This window comes from Poecile atricapillus, chromosome 7 (genome assembly GCF_030490865.1).
Source record: "Poecile atricapillus isolate bPoeAtr1 chromosome 7, bPoeAtr1.hap1, whole genome shotgun sequence".
In the NCBI taxonomy this organism is placed as follows: Eukaryota; Metazoa; Chordata; class Aves; order Passeriformes; family Paridae; genus Poecile; species Poecile atricapillus.
Genome location: NC_081255.1, coordinates 26,640,456 through 26,662,651, shown reverse-complemented (window position 1 = coordinate 26,662,651; position 22,196 = coordinate 26,640,456). Strand labels below are relative to the sequence as shown.

The 22,196-nt window shown below is 47.0% G+C and overlaps 1 protein-coding gene across 1 annotated transcript in view; it reads right to left on the bottom strand.

Annotated features, from left to right (window-relative positions):
- Window positions 1–5,114: 5,114 nt before the first annotated feature.
- The window catches only part of SLC5A9 (solute carrier family 5 member 9), a 28,430-nt gene continuing 11,348 nt past the window's right edge, over window positions 5,115–22,196 (bottom strand). Inside the window, 10 exon segments of the mRNA XM_058843370.1 lie at window positions 5,115–6,023; window positions 7,502–7,646; window positions 13,173–13,388; window positions 13,914–14,082; window positions 15,134–15,284; window positions 15,466–15,573; window positions 16,443–16,578; window positions 17,386–17,591; window positions 18,948–19,028; window positions 19,572–19,677. Coding sequence (XP_058699353.1) covers window positions 5,815–6,023; window positions 7,502–7,646; window positions 13,173–13,388; window positions 13,914–14,082; window positions 15,134–15,284; window positions 15,466–15,573; window positions 16,443–16,578; window positions 17,386–17,591; window positions 18,948–19,028; window positions 19,572–19,677 — 1,527 coding nt within the window. The 3' untranslated portion in view covers window positions 5,115–5,814.

Genomic DNA, 22,196 nt, shown 5'->3' with positions numbered 1-22,196 from the left:
TGCCTTGTTTTCACCACAGTCATCTAGTGTTTACATACATTTTAGCCTCTGTGCCATTTCTGAAGGCTTTATTTGTCTCATTTATGTTTCTGGTTTGGATAATACTTAAATATGAAATCCATCTGGGAAACATATTGTATATTCACGTCGAGGGGTAAAACCAGTTTTTAATTAAAATTTTATACAGCACTTGTATTTCACTTTGTCCTGTTTTATTATGAAACACTTCAATCTTCTTCCTAAAACACATATGTCTTGTGCGTTTCAAGATGTTCCTTGTTGCTCACGCAGAACCAGTTTGGGAGCTCTGTCAGCACAGTGCCATATGTTCTGGGCTTCATTTAGCTTCTCTGCCGTTTGTGGAGGCAGCAGATTGGATGGAATGCAGCTCAGCTCGGCTCCATTCTTCTCTTTGTAAACTTGTCAAGAGATAAAAAAAGCAGGGAGAAGGAAAACACTGAATAATACTCAAGTGAGTTGAATTATCAATAAGTTATGGGAACGTGGCCAATCAAAATTGAGGTTTCTCATGTATTTGAGGATTTTCCTTAATTGCAGCTTTTGCAGAGCCTATAAATTGATGCATCCCTTGCTGCTACCCAGTCTTACACCCAAAACCAGTGCTGAAGATTGAGATATAACCCGAATCATTTGGAAATGGCAAGCATGAAGTGCTCGATTTTGCATTGATCTTCTGGTTTAAATTAAAAAAAAAAAAGTGAGTAGATTTCACAGAATATTCTGAGCTGGAAGGGACCCATGAGAATCATTCAGTCCAACTCTGAAGTCTGTGGCTCGTACAAGGATCCAACCCTGCCCTCAGTGTTGTTTGCACCAAGCTCTGACCCCTGGAGCGGGTGGACTTGTGGAGGGGTCCTGCTCCTCTTCGGTGTCTTCTGGCTCTGTGAGGATAACGTTCTACTCTTTAAGTGCCTGGCACTGAAAAGGGAAAGCTCAAGAGTGATGATGCCCTCCTGCTGAGAAAAACACACATAAACCCAAGAAAGGTCAGTTTTCTTACCAAGCCATTCCTGTTTCTTCCCTGCCCCCATCATCTTGACCAGTGGGTGCCCTCAGCCTTTAATCCACGGCTGGGGTGGAGGCAGTGCCCAGCTGGTCTCTGGTGGTATCCAGGGATTCCAGGCACTGCTCTGCTCTGCCCACAGGATTCAGGACCACCGCAGTGCCTTTGACAGAGGACCAGAGTATTTCTGTGATTCTGTAACTACAGCTTAAAAACAAAACCAAACTCAAAAGAATAAGACAGTGGCAAAAAGGGGATTCACATTAGTCTGCTTCCCCTTTGCTGAAGTGTGAGGCCAGAGGGGAAGGGCACAAGCAGCTGCTTGATGTGGCTCTGGAGGAGTGGGGAGGGAGACTTCTGCAGTCCTGACCTGAGGTCGGTCAGAAATCACCAGCTGGAGTGACATGAGTGTGAACCTGGTTGAAGTGACAGGCAGCTCAGCCCCTGGGACTCTATTTACATATGTTTAAAACAAACAAAAGAAAGCTGCCTTTGTTCCCCAGGAAAATCTATTTACTTGGCATTCAAGTCGTGTGTAAGCTGGAACTTCTTTCACAGAAGTAGAAACAAAGCGACTGACATTTCTGCTTTGATGTGAGGCTGCAGCTAAGATTTGATTTTGAAATATGAGAGTAAACTGAAACCACCTCCAATTTAAAGGTGGATTTTTAATGACCTTAAAAGTTTTGAGAAGTTTTTTTTTTTCCCATTCCCTTAGGGACCAGAAAAAATTATAACAGTAATCTTACTCATAGCTTCAAGTCTACAGAGACAGTGGCCGTAGGTTAATGAAAAATTGACACTGCTACTTGCTGTGCTTCTAGCAGAATATTTTTTTTTCTTCAAACTGAAGTGAACTATTGCACTGTGTGAGCTGGTTATGAGTCTCACATACTAAACTGGATGCTGCCTTTTGTGGAAGCCACAGGAGTAAGTCACAGAACAGCATTTCTGTTTGGAACACATGCTGCAGTAATTATTGGGTTCTTAAAATGGTTACCTTGGTCCTTCCCACAGAAATAAAGAATTAAAGAAATGAAGAATTAGAGGTTGCTGGGTTAGTCTACACTAGAGAGTGGCAGAGGAGCCATTCCCAATGATCTCCATCCCAGTGCCTGGTCCCCAGTGCTGTCAAGCAGCCCCATCACAGTCTGCAGAGCAAGAGCCGGGTGTTCTGTGTGAAGATGCTCCTGTTTTGCACACACATGTGCTCTGCTCCACCCTGCTCCTGTGGCACAGGGACTCCTCAGGGGACACTCTGTGGCTCACAGTTGTTCAAGTGTCCTCTCCAGGAGCCTCTCTGCGGTTGTTTTGGGGACAGCTTGTTCCTGGGAATCAGAAATGGCAGCGACTCGGCAGCTCAGGCTGACTTTGCTTCGGGCTCTGACAACTTAATGACTGTTTGTTGTCCTTGGCATGGTGGTGCCATCTGGCCCTGCTTGGATGGCAGGGCTGTGATCCTGCACTGCCTGGAATTCCAGCTCCTGCTGCTGAGATCTTGGGCTGTGCTGGAATGGCAGCAGTGGCAGCTCAGTGCCAGCCTGTGGCAGATGGAACACGCTTCATTCACCCCCCGTGAGCTGTGCTGGAGATGGACACGCACAGGGGCTGGAATTGCCTGTGAGACAAAGGGAGGGAAGGCACGAAGGTGGCTTCAGGTGTGATACGGGATTCCAAGGCAGGAATTAAAGGGCCACTGGATGTCTACAGGCCTCCCAGCTCCCCTGGAAGGATTTTAGACCTGTACCAGTAAAAGTAGGAAGGGAATTCTGACAGGTTCTTTGGTTTATACTTTTATTATTGTTGTTGTTGTTGTTGTTGTTGCTGTCGTTGTTTTGTTGTTGGTTCTGTTGTTTTGTTGTTGTTGGTTTTGTTACTCAAAAGAGGGGAAGGGAGAGTAAGAAGAGAGTGCAAAAGAAAGGAAACCAAACCATGTAAATTTTGCGAGTTTGTTTATTTTCCTCCTGGGGAGCAGGCATACAGAAGGGTGCTGGTGTTCAGCCCACATGTGCCCTCCTCTCCCTGAGAGCCCCACGAGCTCTACCCTGGTGGAGTTCCCTTCTGTAGGATGGCACGGAAGGCAGTGCTCCCTGCAGGAATGGGAGCTGTGCGTTAGGACCCACTTTAGCTGAGGAGCAGGGAGCTCCAGCTGCCATTCCCCTGGGCAGGTGCCCATCTGTGCATGCCAAAGATGCTGTGGCCGCCTCTCCCTCCTTGTCCCAGAACTCCAGTGCCAGGAACCAGAGAATTCACAGTGCCCTGTTTGTTTACTCTCCACCCTGCTAAAATGCCTGTGGTTTGATTCTTTGCCTTTGTAATAAACTGTGCCCACCACAGCGTATATTCTTTTAAATAACATTTTTAAATATTTTCCGGTAAATTAAAGTGATGACATGTTTGTAGGGCTCATTGTTAATTTCATTTCCTTTGGCTCATCCAGCCAGATAAAATGCAATGTTATTAATCTTTGTTTAAAAGAAGATCCTTTGCCGAACAGTAATAAATGATCTTGATAGATTTGTCAGGAAAATGAATGATAATCATTTGCAGATAGACACAAGCCTAGTATGGAAGATTAATATGAAAATATGTATTGGCATCATTAATAACATCTGCTGCCAATGCACTTGGATATTGGTTACAGCCTGAGAGCGATGTGTTCTTGTTAGGACACCACAACTCATCCCCTGCTGCCACAACCAGCCTGCACACTGCTCCTGTTCAGCTGGAGTTTCATTTTTTGATTGATTTCATTTTAATTTATTTTTTTCAGCTAATTACATTGTTTTCCTAGAAAACACAAGGAAAGGTCAAGATGTTTTGAGACAAGTTTGCTTTATTTCAATAAAATCTCTCAGACTTCCCCTCCCCAATCATTCTTTTCTCTTTTGTTTCACTTCAGTGCTTCAGAGCAGAGTAGTGAAGTCAAGTAAGTTTACCAATGAAATGTGCTCCTCCTGGGGGTGCACAGCTGGCTGCATCTGGCAGTGTGGGTGTCTCCACTCCTTCTCAGGGCCAAGCTCAGAGATGCAGTCACAGCACTCAAAGTGCATTATTTTGTTTAACCAACATCAACATCATCATTTTAAAGGAAAAGTTACCTTCAAGGATCCGTGGAGTGAGATGGGAAGAACTCATCAGATAACCAAAGGTCAAAAATATTTTGTCATTTAAAAAAAAAAAAAAAAGGTTTAGTGAAATTCAGTTCTACTCTCTGCAAAACCAAATGCTTCTTGGGGAAAAAAAATAATCTCAAAAGTTTAAAAAACTGCCCGTTTTCCTATCCTACTTGGTGTTGCTTTCCCATACTTTAAGGGCATGTGTGGTCCAAAAAAGCCAATGAAGCCATGGAGCTGAGAGCTGCTGAAGGTGGCCCAGGATGAGGAGGTCATAGGCCTGGTACTTCGAAATGCACTAAAAGTGTACCTGTTAATATTAGACATTTGACAGCTGTTAATCACTGCTGGTAATTTGATTTTGTCTTAATGTTTTGAGGCACCCTCTGATCTGGGCACTGCCTGCTTGAAACTGAGTATTGGAAAGGCAGGACCAGCTCTGTGTGATGTGCCTCTTCCCGTGGGGATGGATGGGCAGCTCATGGCACTGGGAGCTCCCTTGTTCAAAGGAAATCTACTTTTTCCTCTTAGATGAGCAAATGAGGCCATGAGGCCAGCACAGACCCCATCCAGCTCCATCCAAACTGAGAATAAGCAGGGAAATCATGGCCCAAACTTTCCTGTGCTTGGTGGAAACAGAGCCTTGTTTCTTCCTTGCTCACTCATGACTCGTTTTCTTTGTCTTTATGCTGCTGTGCTTCTGTGTGCCCTCACCTGCCCACACCCATGGTAACTTGGACCTGCCCTTTGGATGCAGGGTCACATCCTGTGGGCATTTTCAGCCTTCTCAGGCACAGATGTTATCAGTGGGTGCTGCTGTCTCTTCGTGGTTTCCAAGATTTTGGCTGTGCTGCATTACATGGTGGCACCAAGACAGGTCAGAAAAGCCCAAACTTGCTCAAGAAAGTGAGATGCCGATCCAGGCCCCAAGGAAGGATATTTCTTTTCCCTGCCACAGCCAGGGAGCCCTTTGCGTGTCAGAGCAGGACAGATCACCACAATAACTCACAGTCAGGACTGGCTTGGTTACTCAGGCACCTTTATTGCTGGAAATGCTGTTAAGGGGCAGCATCAGCCCCGTGAGCAGACAGGCACAGGCTGGTGTAAGCCCAGAGGAGGCAGGATGGGGGGCTCAGGGAGCAGAAAGAAGCCCCTGTACCCACTGCTGATGCCAGCCAGGGGTGGGGTGGGAGGGGTCCCCCACAGGTTGTGGGGAGGCTGTGGGAGCCGGGGCTGTCATGCTGAGTTAATCCAGTGCTCCCCAACTGATCCTATCTGAAATTTGGCCATATAAAAAAACACAGCTAGTGTTTAAGTCTCCTTCCCCACAGCACTGTAAACCAGAACTCCTTCCCCTAAGCACAGCAGAGCAAAGTCAGCCCTCAGATAGGCTCCAGCCACGCCACGGCTGGGCTTTCCAAAGCCTTTGCTCCTTGCTGGGCTCAGCTCTGCACCCTTAAACTTGACCCCAAAGCTGCTGACTTGCCCCACATGCTATCTCACACATCCCCTGCATCCCAGATGTGACCAGTGCCGAGTTCTGGTACCCCCCAGGGAGAAACTGAGCCCCACAGTCATTCCCAGCAAGCGCTGCCTGCAGGGAAGGGCTGTGCTGCCTGATGCTCCCAGCTGAGACAGGACGGCGAGAGCAACCAAAGCCATGCCTGAGCCAGCTCAGCCAAAATATGACCACAGGAAGACAGTGACGGCCAGCAGGAGAATGGCATTAATATCACACACAGTCCTCCACAGGGGCTTTTCCTCGATGCTGGTGAGTCTCTGCTCCAGGACAGCTTTCTCCTCCGGGGTCAGGGCGGGCGTGGGGCCGGAGGACACACCACACAGCCACATACACGCCACCTTCCAGCAGGGACGTTTGGCTGCTGCCAGACAGGGACCAAAACATGGCTGTTAGAATCTGCTGGGACTCCTCCCTCCCTTCTCCCAGTCCTTTGGAGGTGCATTGGCCAGTCTGGAGAGGAATGCTGTGTGGGAGGTGCAAGATGATGGAAAGAAGGGAAAAGGAAAATGGAAAAGGGGAAAAGGAAATGAGGAAAAGGGAAAAAAAAGAAGGAAAAGGGAAAAGAAAAGGGTAAGGAAAAGGGTAAGGAAAAGGAAAAGGAAAAGGAAAAAAAGGAAACTTCTCCCTAGACCATGTACAGCACAGCCTGATTGCAGTAGGTTGATTGCACCACTCACTCATTAGTTAATTAACAAACCTCTTCCCCCTCCTCCCCAACCCAGATTCCATCCACTTTTAAAAATTCCTGACAGCATGATGGTCCATTTAGAGATATCCCAGCTTGTTCATTACACATGGCATGCCAGGTGAAGTGTGTGTTTTAATTGTCATTCCTGTGTTGTGTGTATTTCACTCACTGTTCTTTCCAAATAGAACCTTTTTTTTTAAATGCATGATGTTATAGGGCCTTGAAAAAAGGTGTTACCCAGGAAAAAACCCTCATTAAACTGTCAACTGCTGTGTTTCACATTTCCTTCCTCATCTCTGCTAATTACCAAAATACCAAGATATTTGTTTATAAAAATCTGAGCTAGTGAACTAGGAGTTGATAAGAAATAATGCTGAATAACTGCATTCAACTTAAACCCAAATTTACTCTATTGGGGAAGAAAAAAACAAGGGATTTGTTTAGATGTTCACTTCTGTTAAACTTGGCCGTGATTGGTTCCAGTGCCCTTTGGACTGACCAGCAAATGGAAGGAGTGAAGAAGTCCCATGTGTGCCTTTATTCTGAGATTCCTTCTCTGTAACCTTTGAAGGTTAAGCTCAAAACCAGAAAGTTGCATTTTTTCTGCTTTATTTGCAGAATAAAGCTCTGTCCACTCAGAAAAGAACTAGCCTATGTAGCATCTCCTGCTACTGTTCTGTCTCCTGACAACTCTTTCAGTTCACTTTGCTCTGCCTTCCTATCAAATACCTCTGGGAGGACACAGAGCTGTTTAAGGTCTGAGTTTTAACCATGGCTTACATCCTAAGGGAAGATGAAAAGATCCCATTGGCATCATGGAAATGAGAAAAGGGAGGCCTGTGTGTTCATTCTAGGGCATCCACAAAGTGCACATGTCTGCTCCCAGGGTCTCTTGGTCCCCTCAGACTGTGCTGCTATTTTTATTGGTGCTCTATTTTTTCAGGAATGGCAGCTCTTCTGAGCCATTCAGAGGGAGCTGACATCAAGGTATGTTGGGAGGGCCAAGAACCACAACAATTTCATTTGTCACATCCTTAAAACTGTAAATACAAGCCCCAGCTCCAGTGAATGCACCCTCATGTACTTTAGGGATTAGCATGGGATCCTGGCTGTGCACTCCCAGGCACATGAGTGTGTTTGTTCACCCCTACCTGGCTCCTCCTCATCGCCTGGAGCTGCAGTTTCCACCAGCTCCTTCTCTCTGTGTTCTGAGGTCTCTGCTGCTTCACTCCCATCATTTTTCAGGTTTATGGCAGGTGGTTTTCTGTGCCTGGTCCACCACGTGAGGCTGTCCAGCTGCAAAGTGGAACAGAGAAACTGGTCACTGCCTGTCTCAATGTGACCACCCAGACATTTCCCTCCTTGGGAGGCACAGGCCCAAGGTGATGCTGAGTCCTATCTGGGGACTCCCATGTTCCCTCCCTCCCTTCCTGCACAGGTGCCCACATGCTGGCTAAGAAGGTTGGCACCATCCAGCTGGAGTTGAAATGCTGGAAAAAAAAAAAAAAGTGAAATAGTCTGGTTTCTCTCCTTCCATTTTTTAAAATAACTTGTTCTGTCCCTGTCTCTGAGGAGTAACCCTTTAGTAGAAGTTGGAGAAGCAGCTTCCTATTTGCAAGGCTCATGTGATTGATCTGAAATCATGATGGTCTGCATCCAGACTGGCAGTGCTCCAACAGGGAAGGGTCATAAAGTCAAATAAATAAAAAAAAAAAATCAAAAAAAGAAGCCAAGATACCCCCTCTGGATACAGTCAGTCACAGACAGCTGTTGTGCCTTAGAATATTTTTTTTTTTAAATTCCAGATTTCTCTGATGGGCCAATACAAGACATTGCCTGTCTCTGCAGAAAGACACAAAGGACAATCAGTCTGCTTTACAAATGCCCAAGTTCTGAAACTCTTACCCTAGAGCAAGCCTGAAAGTCTTCTCTCTGGAACACAAGGAGTGCACAGGAGACATTGATCTTGCAAACCTCAGTGGCCCTTTGGCAGCTGTGGGGGGGTCAGACACCCCAGGGGCTCAGGGATTTGGGGTTAAGCCAAGCTTGCTGCTGCTGTGGCTGACCTTGGCATGCCCAGGATCTGGATGGCTCTTCCTGACCCCTGCCCTGGCCAGGCCAAGCAGCAGGGACAGGCTCATCCATCCCTCCCAACCCCAGCTCCCGAGTCCAGCGGCTGCCCTCCCCCTCCAGCCCACACTGCCTGGCAGAGGGGGACAGGGGGGGACAGTGCAGAGGTGCAGTGGTGACAACAGGGCAGGCAAAGTCACACAGGAGCAGCTGCCTCCCTGCTCTGCCCGTATGGAAATATGGAACTTCCCCAGTGGGTCACTTACAAAGTAACGCGAGTTTAATTTTTGAATTTTGCACACAAAAATCCGGGCAGAAGCTTCCAGCTGACACAAAATGTTGCATAATTTCCAGAAGATTTATAGCTTTATTTAAATCATTTTCAACCAAGATGAGCATTGGGCAGGGCTAATCTTTCTTGTCATGAAGTGCTAAATTGCTTTGATTTGATGATCCTCATCTTTCTCCGGGATTCTTTTTTTTTTTTTTTTAATCACTTAGGAAATGTCACTGGAACACAGTAAAGTTTCAGGGTACTAAAGAATTTCCAAAACTTTTTTTCCTTTTTACTCTCTTCTACTCATGTGTCACTGAACCACTGTCTCTGCATATTGCAGCAGAATCAAGGGTTGGGGTGTACCTGGGGCTTGGACTCCGCCAGAGGGAAGCAATTCCCAGTTGTCTATTGGTGATACTGGACAGCAGAATAGACACAGGGAACCTCATGGCATCATCCCACTGACCCACCCAGGAGCTGGTGTCTCCTCCATGGCCAGAAAAGCAAACCAGCACCCCAGAGAGCTCCTGGTGAAGCATCACAGCAGCGCTCCAGCCTGGAGCTCCGGTGAGTTTGGGCTGGCTGCATTCCTTGAGATGCCCCTTTCTCCCCCTTGCCACTGGTGTGGGGCAGAGCAGCAGCTCTGTGTGGCCATGGAGGCCTCCATGGGGCTGGCTGTGCCTGCCTGTGCATCCCCAAAGGGATGGGGAGGGGAGGCAGATGGTGGCAGTGTCTTGGGTGCCTGAAAAGCAGGAAAATGCCTAATTAAGAATTTCCTGCAGGGGAGCTGTGTCAGCTTTACTGACTGGGACCTTGGAAGTGCTGCCTGAGGCCACCATGTCCAAGGGCAGGGGAGCAGGAGGGAGCCTTGTGCTGGGTCCTGGGGAGCCCTGAGGCTCTGCTCCCGCCTGCAGAGTCACCCTGAGCACTGCTAGGGGAGCCCTGAGGCCCCCTTAGTTTGCTCCTGTCAGCACCCACAGGGCTGAGCGTGTCTGGCTGTCAGAGCCACCAAGGGATGCTGTGGGAGCTGCAGCACCTCAGAGCTCGCAGGGTGGGCTTGCTGCTCCTCCTAAGCTCTGCACCAAGAGGAGCCACTGAAGCCAGACCTCGAGACACAGGGAGAACATCCCAAGCCCAGAGTATAGCCGGTGGAATTGCCAATCCATCAGCCTGGCGGGGTGAGCCCTGACCCCTGGGGTGCAGCACTCAGTGCTTTGTGGGCTGCTCCCCTCCCTTTCCTCCCTCACAGTCTCCTTGGGAAAGGGAGTTTGCAAGAACTCAGCAAAGTTTTTCTTTTGTTGTTTGTAAACTAGAATAAATCCTTCTGTTCCAAAATGCCATCTGGCACCTGACAGTTGTGTTTCAGCTTCACAGTCTCAAATTTAATTGTAAGCTCTTTTGCAGGGTTTTCAAGGACGGCGTGACACAATATGGACTACCTACAATGAAGACATATGAACTCTGGAGCATACCAAACAAATTCCTTGCATACTTGTTTTCCAGCACAGCATCAATCACCACAGGGATGGGAGAGTGTCCAAAACAGCAGGAGAAAATGCTACAGCTTGCAGTTCTCAGATTGTAATTCATTTAAAGCCAGGAACATTAGCTGTACCACTCTAACATCAGATACAAATCTCTTTTCTCCTTTCGCCCATTTACTATCTCAAAAGCATTGAGATTCAATATTTAAAGTTGTCCAGTGTAGATCCTCAGCTGGTGCAAAGTGACATAACTGTGCTCAACAGCTGTTCCTGGTCTTTGAAGGCAATGGAGCTGTGGTGATTTACATCTGCTGAGGTATGATCTATCACTGTATTTCCTCGGCTTTGTCTTTGCCGGCTTGTTTTTCTGCTCTTTTTGCTTGACAAAACAAATGACACAATTCCTAGCTCTTGTACCGTGTCTTTCATCATTCCATCCCCAAGCACTGCAGTTAAGGACGAGCAGAACCAGCCCCATGCAAGTCTTAGGGGAGAAATACCTGAGGCTCAGGAAGGGAACTGATTCACCAGGATGCACCAGAGCTTCAGAGCTCCTCATGCAGGACACCCAGCACAGCGTCCCCCTCCCAGCCACAGCCACAGCAACACTCAGGCTCTTCACCACCGGTTTGCCCACTTGCATGCCAAGTAAATAATGGCCAAACACAAAGGCCAGGTGCCAGTTTCTACCCAGACAGAGCCTGGCACACCCACCCTGATCTCCAGCCCCTGCCCTTCCTTTCCAAACACTTCTGTCCCTGAGCCAGCACAGCACAGCCACAGACTCGCTGGAGATGAGGGGGCAAACCATGAGAAACCATGTCACCAGAAGTGATGGTCCAAACCCACACCTCTGCTCATGTCTAGGGAAAACCTGGGGTGAATCTGACCCAGGAAAACAAAAAGTTTTGGTCTCAGTGCTGCCCACTCAGATTCATACCAGACAGGCAGAAACCCAGCAGTGTTGTCTCCTACTTCAGTTAAACCCCACAGCTTCCCTTTGGCTGTTCTCTGAGGAACAAGGGCATATTTTTCCTGTTGAAATCAGGGATAAACAGTAGAAACTGAATGGAATCAGACAAAAAAGAAATGGGGACAGACTCTCCCATTCCTACTGAGCTATGGAAAGGGGGAATGAGCTACTGCTTAGTGGCATGAATTTCCTGGCAGTCCATTCCATTTTCCTTGTGGTGGGAAGACACTGAGGGGCAGAGAGCATGTGGGATGCTCTCTGCCCCACAAATATCAGATGATTGATCTGGATCTCTGTGTCCAGCCTTTCACTGCCACATGCAGTATCATTAATTCTCACTCATTTTCTACATCAGAATCTCTTACAGAGAGGTCAGGTACTGAGCTCAGCACTGTGTGGGGTCCATAGCATACCAAAAGGCTATCCTGAACAACCCTATTGAGAAAACTTCCCCCAAAAAGCCCAGCTGATGTTAGTTCCTGGCTCTTCAGCAAGCTCTCCTTCCCTGGCTCTCCAGAGGCACCTGAGGCAGGGCAGCCACCACCTCTCATCCTTTGTTCCTCTGGGATAACTGCACACAGCTGCTTCAGCCAAAATCCTGCCCTCCCTGACCATACCCCTGGCTCTTTGAAGAATGTGTCAAATAAGGTCATTTACATCCAGCACCTATAAACTCACACATTTCAGTAGAAATACCACTGAAAATCTCCCCTGGGGAATCTCTTAAGATCATAATCTCTGAAGATCATAACCTCACTTTCTCTAATTCTTTTATAGTGGGGTCCATGCTGAAATGCCCCTCCTGGAAGATGCTTGAAATGTTTTCATACCTCTGAGGTCAGACTAAAAAGTCTGGAGATGCTGGAGCCAGTTTCTCCATCTCCTGAACCGCTGGTTTGATGCTCACTGTTCACCAGTGCTGTGTTAATGCATCTTATCTTGCTATTGCTGTGGGCAGGGAGCACTGCACATGTTTAGCTATCACAGGTCAGATGATAAGTGGGAACTCATTAAACCACAGTAATTAATTGCTGGCAACCATCTGGCCACCCCTGAGCAGTCATGAACAACGTAAGCAGCAGAACTAATGGTGCCTCCTTGCCAGTATTTCTCTCTCCCATGTGGATCCTCTGATAGCTAATAAAAGCTGAGAGTTTATCTCCAAGCAGACACAAAGACAGCCTCTCTCCCCCCTCCTCTCCCCTATCTGAGCACCTGCTTTCATGTAATCTTTAGGAGTGGGGTATCCTTGACACCTATAACATTTCATCAAAAATTGATGGAGCTGGTTAATGCTTTACAAGTTATGAGGAAGCAACAGATTGATACCATCACAGCATTTTCTCTCTCATGCAGTTAGACAGGAAAAAAATAGGTCTTTTTAATCTATCCAGTAACCTTTGCTGAGAGGTAGGTGGCAGTTTTGTTATATTGGCAGCTGTTTTAAAACTTGGGACTGGGAAGAGTTGCTTTAAGGCTTTATAATATAAAACCTCCCAACTCTGCACCATTTTAATGTGCTAAGTAAAAGAAAGTTGTGCTTCCCTCAAAGTTATTAAATTTAATTGAGATCACATTGGGACAAAATGTTATTTTCCTAAATGCCCATGTTGCAAAAGATATTAATCTTGTTTGCCTGCAAGATTGATGCTGGCTCTGCTGAAACAGGCTAGATGCTACAATTAGATATATTTAATTCCTCCTCAGCAGTGCTCTGTAATGTGATTTCATCTCCTTCCCCTTCTTCTGTTCTTTCTACTCCAGTTAGGATGGGCTGTGTTGTCTGCCCAGCTCTGGGCACAGCATGGGAACTCACACTCAGTTTGAAGCACTCAGTGCTGAGCATTAAAGCTCAGCAACCTGGGCACGAGGGAGAGCTGAGGAGCAAGGGCTTCCTGGCAGCACATGTATTGCACACCATTTCTTAGCCACTGCAGGAGCAGGAAAAGGCAGATCTCAGGGATTTTTGGTAGCCAGATGGGGGCTCTGGGCAAAGGGTGTCACTGCAAGTCGCTTACCTTTTCTTCAGGGATCGGTGGGGTGCAGAGGCTGATGACGACACTGACAATGGTGGTGAGGGCAGAGAGGATGAGGGCAAAGTAGAGGTAGTGCACGTTCTTTAGCACAGCTGGTCTCTTGTCCTCCTCCCCACAAGACGGGGCGGTGTAAATAAACTCCATGATCATCCGAACCAGACCAACGGCAAGGCCAACAATGAGGCCCCAGAAAGCACCCTGAGAAAAGGCAAGCACAAAGAATAGGTCACTGCAAATGACCTCTGGTTGTAGTTTTCCCTCTCTTCTCCCTCTTTCCCAATACTTTTTTTTGCTTGATGGAAATCCACACTGAGTTGCATCAATGGAGACTTTTTTCAGGTAAAAATCCTCATTTTCTCTCACTACTCATCAACATGGAGCACATAGAGCACAAACAATGCAAGAATCTCCGCCTAACAATGCTCCTCCAATGAGACTTTGACACATCATCCCTAAATGGCAGAACAACTTCCCTTTCATTCCTTCAAATGGGACTGCCACAATGTACCACTTGCAGTGACTTCCTAGAAGCAAGCCCACACCCATTAGAGACTGGGATAAAATTCATTAATTTGTGTCAGGAAAGGCTGTCTAATTGTCACACTTGAGCTGGACTGGCTCCAAGTTTAAAGAGTCTCAGAGGCTAGGTACTGAGGGAAGCGATATTTATTTGTTTTATCAAAATAAATACATGTATCAATTGGTTGTTGACACTTCACTTACAGGCTCATTAATCCTCTTCCAGAAGATTGCCAAGAGGAAGAGGGCTGCGATTGGTGGGGACAGATAGCTGACTATGGACTGAATGTAGTCAAAGAGCTTTCCATTGTTGGCTGACTGAATGATTGGGATCCAGAGAATGCTGATGACCACAAGGATGAGGGTGAAGACTCTGAGAGAGAAGGATAAATTTGTATTAACTCTATAGGTAGATTTGCAGCAAAACATACTCCCAGATTCTCCTGGAATTTCCTAAGAAAAAATCCACAGATCACTCTCAAGAACCTTTCCTTGTGTACACAGGAAAAGAGAAAATTGTTCTCCCAAAGTGAGCCTGGTGTGTCCAAAAGTGTGACATGGTCTTCAGTGACCTTGCTCTTGGATGTGACAGAAAGAGGGAGCTGGTGGGTTGTGGAAGCAATCTTTCTGCCACGTTTCCAAACAGGAAATGTGCTCAGTCTATTGCTTTTGCCAAATTCCAACTCATTTGCTACTTATTAAAATTGTGTTTGGGGTCTCAGGTGAATATTGTAACCTTCCTGTGCCTTTGCACCGTGTGCCACAGAGGTTTGTCCATACTGCTGAACAAGAGGTACTTGTCCTCTACCCACTGTGCCATGGTGAAATGTGAGTTTGCCTGCAGCCTTCAGCCACGCCTCAGCAAAGTTCAGAACTTAATGCTCATGACTGGAGGGCAAAATCTCCACACTGAATGCGGCCTAAATCCCCCTGTCTGGAGGAGAACTTTATATGCCCTGATATAAAGCAGCACCAAAATTTCTCAGCAAAGGACACTACAAGCTATCACAGAGACAGAAAGCTGGGAGGCTCAGCTCTTCACTTTTCCCTGAAAAAAAACCAAAAAACAAAACTAATTGCAATGTATCACTCCTGTCTGATGCAAAAATAACATTTTTTGTAGACCTCTGGTGACAGTGACTCAAGAGCACTTTTGGCTTTTCTAAAAATTTCATTTAAAGCAGTATTTATAATAAGTTTAGAGAGAAGAGAGGCAATTATCTGCTTAGCTCAGTGGAACACTCAGTTTCTCCTTGACCAGGCCTATCCAAGATGAAGCTGGAAAACACAGTGCTCTTCCCAAGCTCTGCTCCCTCTCTATATTGCAGGCACCAGATTTTTCTCAGTGAGTCCAGCCTGGAGGATGTAAAAGCTGCACTCAGAACAGATGATGAGAGGAACAAGACATAAATAAATGTAAGGACCTGCCCACAATCATCAGCTCCTGCTCGGAGGCCTTCCTGCGGATGCGCTGCCAGATGTCAATAACGAAGAGGGTGCTGCTGCTGTTGAAAACGGAGGTGAGGGAACTCATCAGGGCTGCCATCATCACTGCAATCATCAAACCCCGGAGCCCTGAGGGAGCAAAACACAGAAGAGGAATCAGGACTGGGCCTTGAGCCTCTGAGCACTGCTTTTTCCATCCTGCAGTCTGGTGTCTGCTGTAAGATTTACACATCCTTAGGATGGGTAAGGCCAGCCTGATCCCCCCCTGCAGAGCCTGGCTCAAGCCCAGCTCCACAAGGGTGTTTCTCACCATCAGGCATGAGTTCCATCACCAGCTTCGGGTAGGCAATGTTGGAACAACCCACAGCAGTTCCACAGACCTTTTTGCAGACTTCTGGGTCCACGCAGGCCACTTCATCTGTGGGGCACAGGGAAACAACAAGGAGTCAGTGCAAACCCCACTGAGCCACAGCTTGTTTAGATCAAGGGAACAAATCCTGTTCAATTCAGCCTTGTGCAGTTTCATATAAATTCAGAGGTAGAACACAGCTACAGTGAGTGGAGCTGGAAAATGCTTTATATCATATAATAGAGGTGAAACTTTGAGGTGACATTTTGAAATTCTGTTCAGGATACAGCTAAAAGTCTCCTGGGTGTTGCATAACTGTAATCCTTGATGATTTGTCACTTGTGGGAACTGGACTGTTTCCATGAACCTGTCAGCTGGGTTCCCAGGGATGCTGGAGTCCCATTTACTCCTATATAGAAAATCTGGGAAATGGGTTCTTTCTTCTTTCTAACCAAGTTATTCTTCCTGGAAAGGGGAAGGCTCTGGAGAAACCAGCAATGAGAGCTCCTTAGGATATAAGGGAGAGTCATTTAACCTAATCCACCAGGACCTAAATGAATCTGTGTGGTAGGTTGCTAAAACTCTCCAAAATATCTAATGGATGTAATCCATAGGATCCAAAGGACAACCTCAGTGCTCCATGAATTTAATTTCACTGACTCCAGACAGACAAACAGATGAATGCAATGTCCACTGCATGGAGCTACATGTCCCCAGTGGCAAAGTAAGCCCCTTATGGCTACTTCTGGTGATTTCTGCCACTGTGGGAGAACTGGAGGTGGAGGTAGGGCTCGGAAGCACCATGATGCAACAGGAATCTCTATGAACATGCCTGCAGGACAGCAGTTTCCCAGATGTAAAAATGCTGGCAGACCTGTGTGGGATTAGTGGTCACAGCAGGTATGGACCCTCATGCCAAGGAAGATGGGAAGGCTTACCTGGGTAAAGAATTCTGCTGATCATTCCTGGCATGACAATGAAAAACACAGGAAGGATTTTCAGATATCCTGCCAGCAGTGATCCACCTTTGGCATGGGAGAGGTTCTTGGCAGAGAGAGACCTCTGGACCGTCACCTGGAACCAGAGCAGAGAGGGAACAGAGAATGAAACAGAAGCACAGCAGAGAGAGGATCTATTCTCTCTGTCTCTCCTTCTCAGGGATGACTTTCATCCCGCAGGATCCCAGGGTGTTTTGCATGCCAAGGACAGCTTTCCCACCTCACTGACTGCAGCCTGCTGCCACCACTCAGAGCTCAGTCCACAGGCTATAGGAGAGGGCAGCATGGAAATTTCCTTTACAGGAATAATTTCACCCTTGACTGAAATGAAGCCACCTTGAGGGCTGGAGACAGCAGCTGTATGGCAGCAAGAGACACAGAATTAAGCAGACTGTGGGAGTTCTGGTAAGAGCTCAGTGGTGGGGTTTCATAATTATCCCATCTAAAAGTACAGAAGCACCGCATCTTGAGAAACACACACAGCTTTCCTTGTTTGTAGCTTGAAAAGGAATAAGGGACATGAGACATCTGGGAATATGAATGGAGGAATATTGTCTGGAGGTCTACTCAAGGGCACAGCACAGCCAGCTCCAGATTCACATTTTTATACCCTTGTCATGAAGACTCCCAGTACTCACCAGCCCACAGTGGGATAAAGATGGATGAAAACAACCTGTTCTCACTGCACTAAGAAGTGCATAAGATTAGCAGCTTGCTGAGAAGGTGGAAGGAGTGAGACATTCTGGTCTAGACCAGAAAAAAAAGGTAGCAACTGCTGCACACTGAGGCACAGTGATTTTTTAGCTCACAGAACCACAGACTGAGGAGTTGACTGAAAATAACACTGTAGTGGTTTGTCTGCTGAGGGAAAGATTTCATTTACCTGGTCAGTGCACCAGAACCAAAGAGCCACCACAGTGAGACCAAACATAAGGGCAGGCCAGGGAAGGTCTCCTGTGATGGGATCCCTGAACAAATGAAAGGCATCTTCACGTGGGAGGTGACAGTTTGTGTTTGGAACCGTTATCTGTGGTATTGCTGTGAAGTATTTCTCCTGCAGTCCTTCATACCAGCCAACTTTTTTAAACCCTGTAAAGAAAATGCCAGTGATTTAAGGGCTGTTGTATCATGCAAAGGTATTATCTTATCTGAGTCTCGTGATTACTTTTCTTTTATCTTCCTCTTATCACCTTTACTTTTCATTCCATTCTTGCTTTTTGAAGTCAAAGTTTCTACAGAAGTCAGCTGGATTTTGCCCAGAGTCCTTGTGGTTTAAGCAACACATTCTGGGAGAGGATGCAGGAAAAACTCCAGGATCCTAATCCTTGCAATGTCATCTGCATCTAGTTTTCACTTATACACCCTCTGAGAGCTAGAGCAGGAAAGTATAACATGAAAAAAGATATACCTGGTTTAGCTATTTCTGTTTGCCAAGAAGGCTTAAAACAAAGACTGATGAAGGTTGTGGAGCCCAAGGGTCTGCCACCAGGGTGGTCATACCTCAGCCCTGGAGGGGCAGAGGCAAAAGGGAAGAGACACCTCTATAGGATACAGTAAGAAAAGGCCTCCCTCCCATGGGCCTTTTGCAGCCACGTGTTGGTGCCTTTTGGGTTCTGGTGTTCTGATAGTGTGTGGGGATTGATGCCACCCTTGTTCAGCCCCTGTTTACCATTCATGTACCCTTCCTAGAACGTTCTTCCTTCCCTTAACCCCCCACTGTGTCTGTTTTGCTGCGTTGTTCCACCCCTGTTATCCCCTTGGTTCTCTCAGTCTTTATTCACTGCCTTGCACCACTTTCTCTTATCCCTGTTGGACCTCGACCCTCAGATCTGCCCCTTCTGTCCCTCATTTAACCCTGTGCCCTTAGCCCAATATTTTGTTCTTGTCCCTGCACCTAATCAAGGCTGTGTTCAATAAACCAGTTATCAGAGTACCAAACGAGAACACATCCCTTCATCTTAAATCATCAGCATTTTCTGTGCTGTGCTCCGGGCTCAGAGACACAGGTCACTCTCTGGGATCTCACTGTGGCACGTGCCATAACAGATTGTCATTTCCTTGTTGCTCTTTACTTTTTTAGACCACTCAGTTACACCCACATGTATCTCCACAGTAACTCCAAAAGTCAACAGTGGAAGTCAGCAGGATTACTCTGAATTGACATGGGCTTAATGAGAGCTGAATTTGGCTTTGAGAATGTGATGTTCCAAAGTTCTTTGGCAACTCCAGTGAGGTGAAGTTATCCAGATCCTCACCCCCATATAGTTAGTGCAAAGGATGAAGAAAGTATGATGGCTTGGAGAATGAGACTTGTGCTGGCATCACTTCTGTGAGGCGTTAAAACTCATTTCTGCACCACACATGAAAGGGTGAGGCACCCTGCTAAGGTCTAGTGGCCTTGGGACCACTAAAATGCTGTGTGGTGGCACTGCAGGTCCCACTTACCTATGAACATGAGGAAGAAAGCTCCCAGCACCATGATCACAGTCTGCAGCAGGTCTGTGTAAATCACAGCAGTCAACCCCCCTGCCAGGAGAACCAGAGACAGTGGTCAGTGCATCACCTTGCACAAGGAAACAGGTACCTCACCTGAAAAAACTTTCTTTAGCCCCAGCCCTGTGATTTCAGGACAGGCACTGAGCTGGTCCCCTGGAGCCCACAGCTGTAATAAGCCTCCTGTGAGGAACAGCGTGGAAGGTTTTCCATGTTCATGAGAGAACTTGGAGGCAGCTCAGCATCTTAACAGCTGAAGTTACAGAAAGGGAACAAATTAGCAAATATGGGCAGTGATAACTTCCTGCGCAGAGGAAGCCAAGAGCCTTGTGCAGTGTTAGAAAATCCTCTAAAAACAGTGATGTTCCCCCCGTACCACTTTCCATTGGGCCAAGAGGGGAGAGGGGAAGAGTCAAAGGTTTTCAACAACTGGGATTGACAAGGCAGGTACTACCAGCAACTGAGGCAATCTCTCCCTCAGACCAGGACCTGAATACTCTTTCCCTTCTGTAGGAAATGGGAAACTTCTATCCTAGGCTCCAGTTTATAATGTGTCCTTTAAAACCAGCTATTTACCAATTATGGTGTAGACAGCAGTCACTGCTAGCAAGAGCACGGTGGACAAGTAGATGTTCCATCCCAAAGAGGTTTGGATGAACAATGCTCCAGCAAAAATATCTACCTGGAATAAAAAAAAAAAACAAGGGCAGTCTGGCATTAACAGTGCTTCGTGCAAATGAAATCTAATAAAGCAGCCTGCAGCCCTCTGCAGCTGAAAGCATTGACAGGGGAGGACACCACAAAGGTGAACTGGAAGGGGAGGAGAAGAGCTGTTGGCACTCTTGGCTCTGAACCTTGTTTTGCTGTAAAGAAAAACTTTCCTCCAGGTCAGAGCTTTCAGGATCTGGAAGAGCAGGAGTGCGAAAATGAAGGTGCTATTCCAAGAGACCAAAAAGTCATTGAAATAAAAACCATCTTGAGTCATAGAATCCTGGCTGGCACAGAGAAGGATTGGTGTAAACTGTCACTTTTGCTGACTGTGAACACATCCCTGGATAGCAGAGCCCATGTATCCACAGGCAGACACAGGAGGGAAAGAGATAGCAGAGGCCTTATTCTTCCCAGGGCTGCCTCATGGTCCAGAGACACTCCCTCTTGAATGACTCCTAAAGAGTCACTGATGTCTTGTACCATGATTTGTTTATTTGAGAAGTCAACAGGTGGTTTCTCTGTGCAGTTCAGCATATTAGAGTGACTCCAGAAAAACAGGTTATACCTGCTGAGAACCTCACTAGAAATACAGGAACTCCCATCAGCTGTGTTTTGTTTTTGTTCTCTTTTGGTAGAGAGTGACACCAGAAACTGGGTGAAACCTGGAATTACACAGATAACATCACTCAAAATTGCAGAAGGTGATATGAGAGATGTGTATGTTGGGAAAGCAGGTGGAAGGACACCTGCAGGTCTGGTGTGGGGTGAGATACACGTGAAGACCTTTGCCAAGGGAGACAAGGGATGGGGCAGGAATTCCATTTGCTGTATCTGAAATAAGCACCTTAAAAGCAAGGAGCCAGTGCAACCCCTGAGCTCTGCAGGCCTGAGACACGACAGGCACAGCCAGTACACCCAGGAATCCCTGTCCCTTCTGGGCTTGGCTTCCCAGCAGCAAACACAACCACCCCTGCAGCCATGCAGGATCAGTCCTCTGACAACACTGATTATTGAGATCTCTGCTTTCTTTGCAAGCTGAGAAGACTCTGCAGTGCCGTGGTTGTTGACCTGTGTTTGGGCAGAAAGCACAGGGAGAAAAATCCTTCTTGTAACCAAGTGCCTGCTGTCCAGCCAGCCGCTAAATGAGCTCTCCACAAACAATAGCTCTGCTTAATAGAAAGCACCTGTCATGGCCATAAACTCCCCCAGCCACATCCGTCAGCCATGCATGAATTGGCTGCACAGAGGAGAAACCACTGAGATGAAACAGCCGTGATGGGGGCCAGGGTCCTGCTCTGAAAAGCACTGGCAAACACTGCTCTGCTGAAGGTCACTCTGAAAGACAGCTCTGTTTCATACCCTGGCTGTGTGGCTGTGCTCACTCTGGGCTGCTGCAGGAGAAAGTTGCCATTAATCCCTCACAGGTAAAGAGGCTTTAAGCACCTCTTTGCAGGACCTCACTCTGTCACCCAGGGCTATGCTCCGGTCCCACAGAGCAAAGCTGGAGGCAGGGGTGACAGCAGTGGGTGGCATGACCAAGAGCTGCCCATTAGAGGAGGAAATCTACCCCACACTCCCAGCCTGGAACTCCTCTTAATGCCTCTTCCAGGAGCTGAGACACAATAAGCCTGGGAGAAGGACCTTGAAGCCACATGAGTGTTTTATCTCCAGTCAGTGTCTCCCAAGGCAATTTGAGATCTGAATATTTCAGAAAGGTCTAGTGAAAATTGGCTCGTACTGACCTTGGGATAATCAGCTGGAGACAAAGGACTGACATCTTCAGTCCCTGTAATGGACTCTCAAATACATTCCTCTCCCTCCAAGGGCACGGGTAGTTCTTAGTAAATATCTGAGCATAACTTCTGCTTCTTTCTGAATGGCATTTAAGAGGGGGAGATGCTCAGTAGGCTACACTGGGTTTTGGTTACCAGCTGGGTACAATGCTACAAGCAATTCAGAAAAGATGCTGAGTTTTGTCTCAAGCCAGAACCTACCTCCCTTTCACTGTACCCTTTCTGTGCAACACAAGTGAGAAAAAGAGAGAGGAACAACCATAAAATACCTAATGCTGAAAATTCAACTACAAGAACAACAGCAGGTTTATGATAATTTAAGAGAATTTAATCTCTACAAGATGCAGCCAGACAGATTTTCAGATGGGGCAATGCAGCCCTTCCTCTATCTCTGATGCCTAAGGTTTGATGTGATAGAAGAGGAAAAGCAGGAAGACAGCCCATGGTACTTACACTGTTTAGTAATTAGTTGCACATCCCTGTAAAGTTCTCACTGTGCATTGCTGTTTAATGAGGGCTCTGTCTCTCTCTTAGGAAAGGTCTCCATGATCAATACAGAGGCAAGAGCAGCACACTAACACAGTGCTGCTGTTCCTGGGAGCAGGGTTGGTACTTTCAAGTTCTCTCTGAGCAGCTCTGCCTTGTACCAGGATGCCCTATCCCTGCCCTGGACACAGGGGCTGTGTTCAGCTGGATA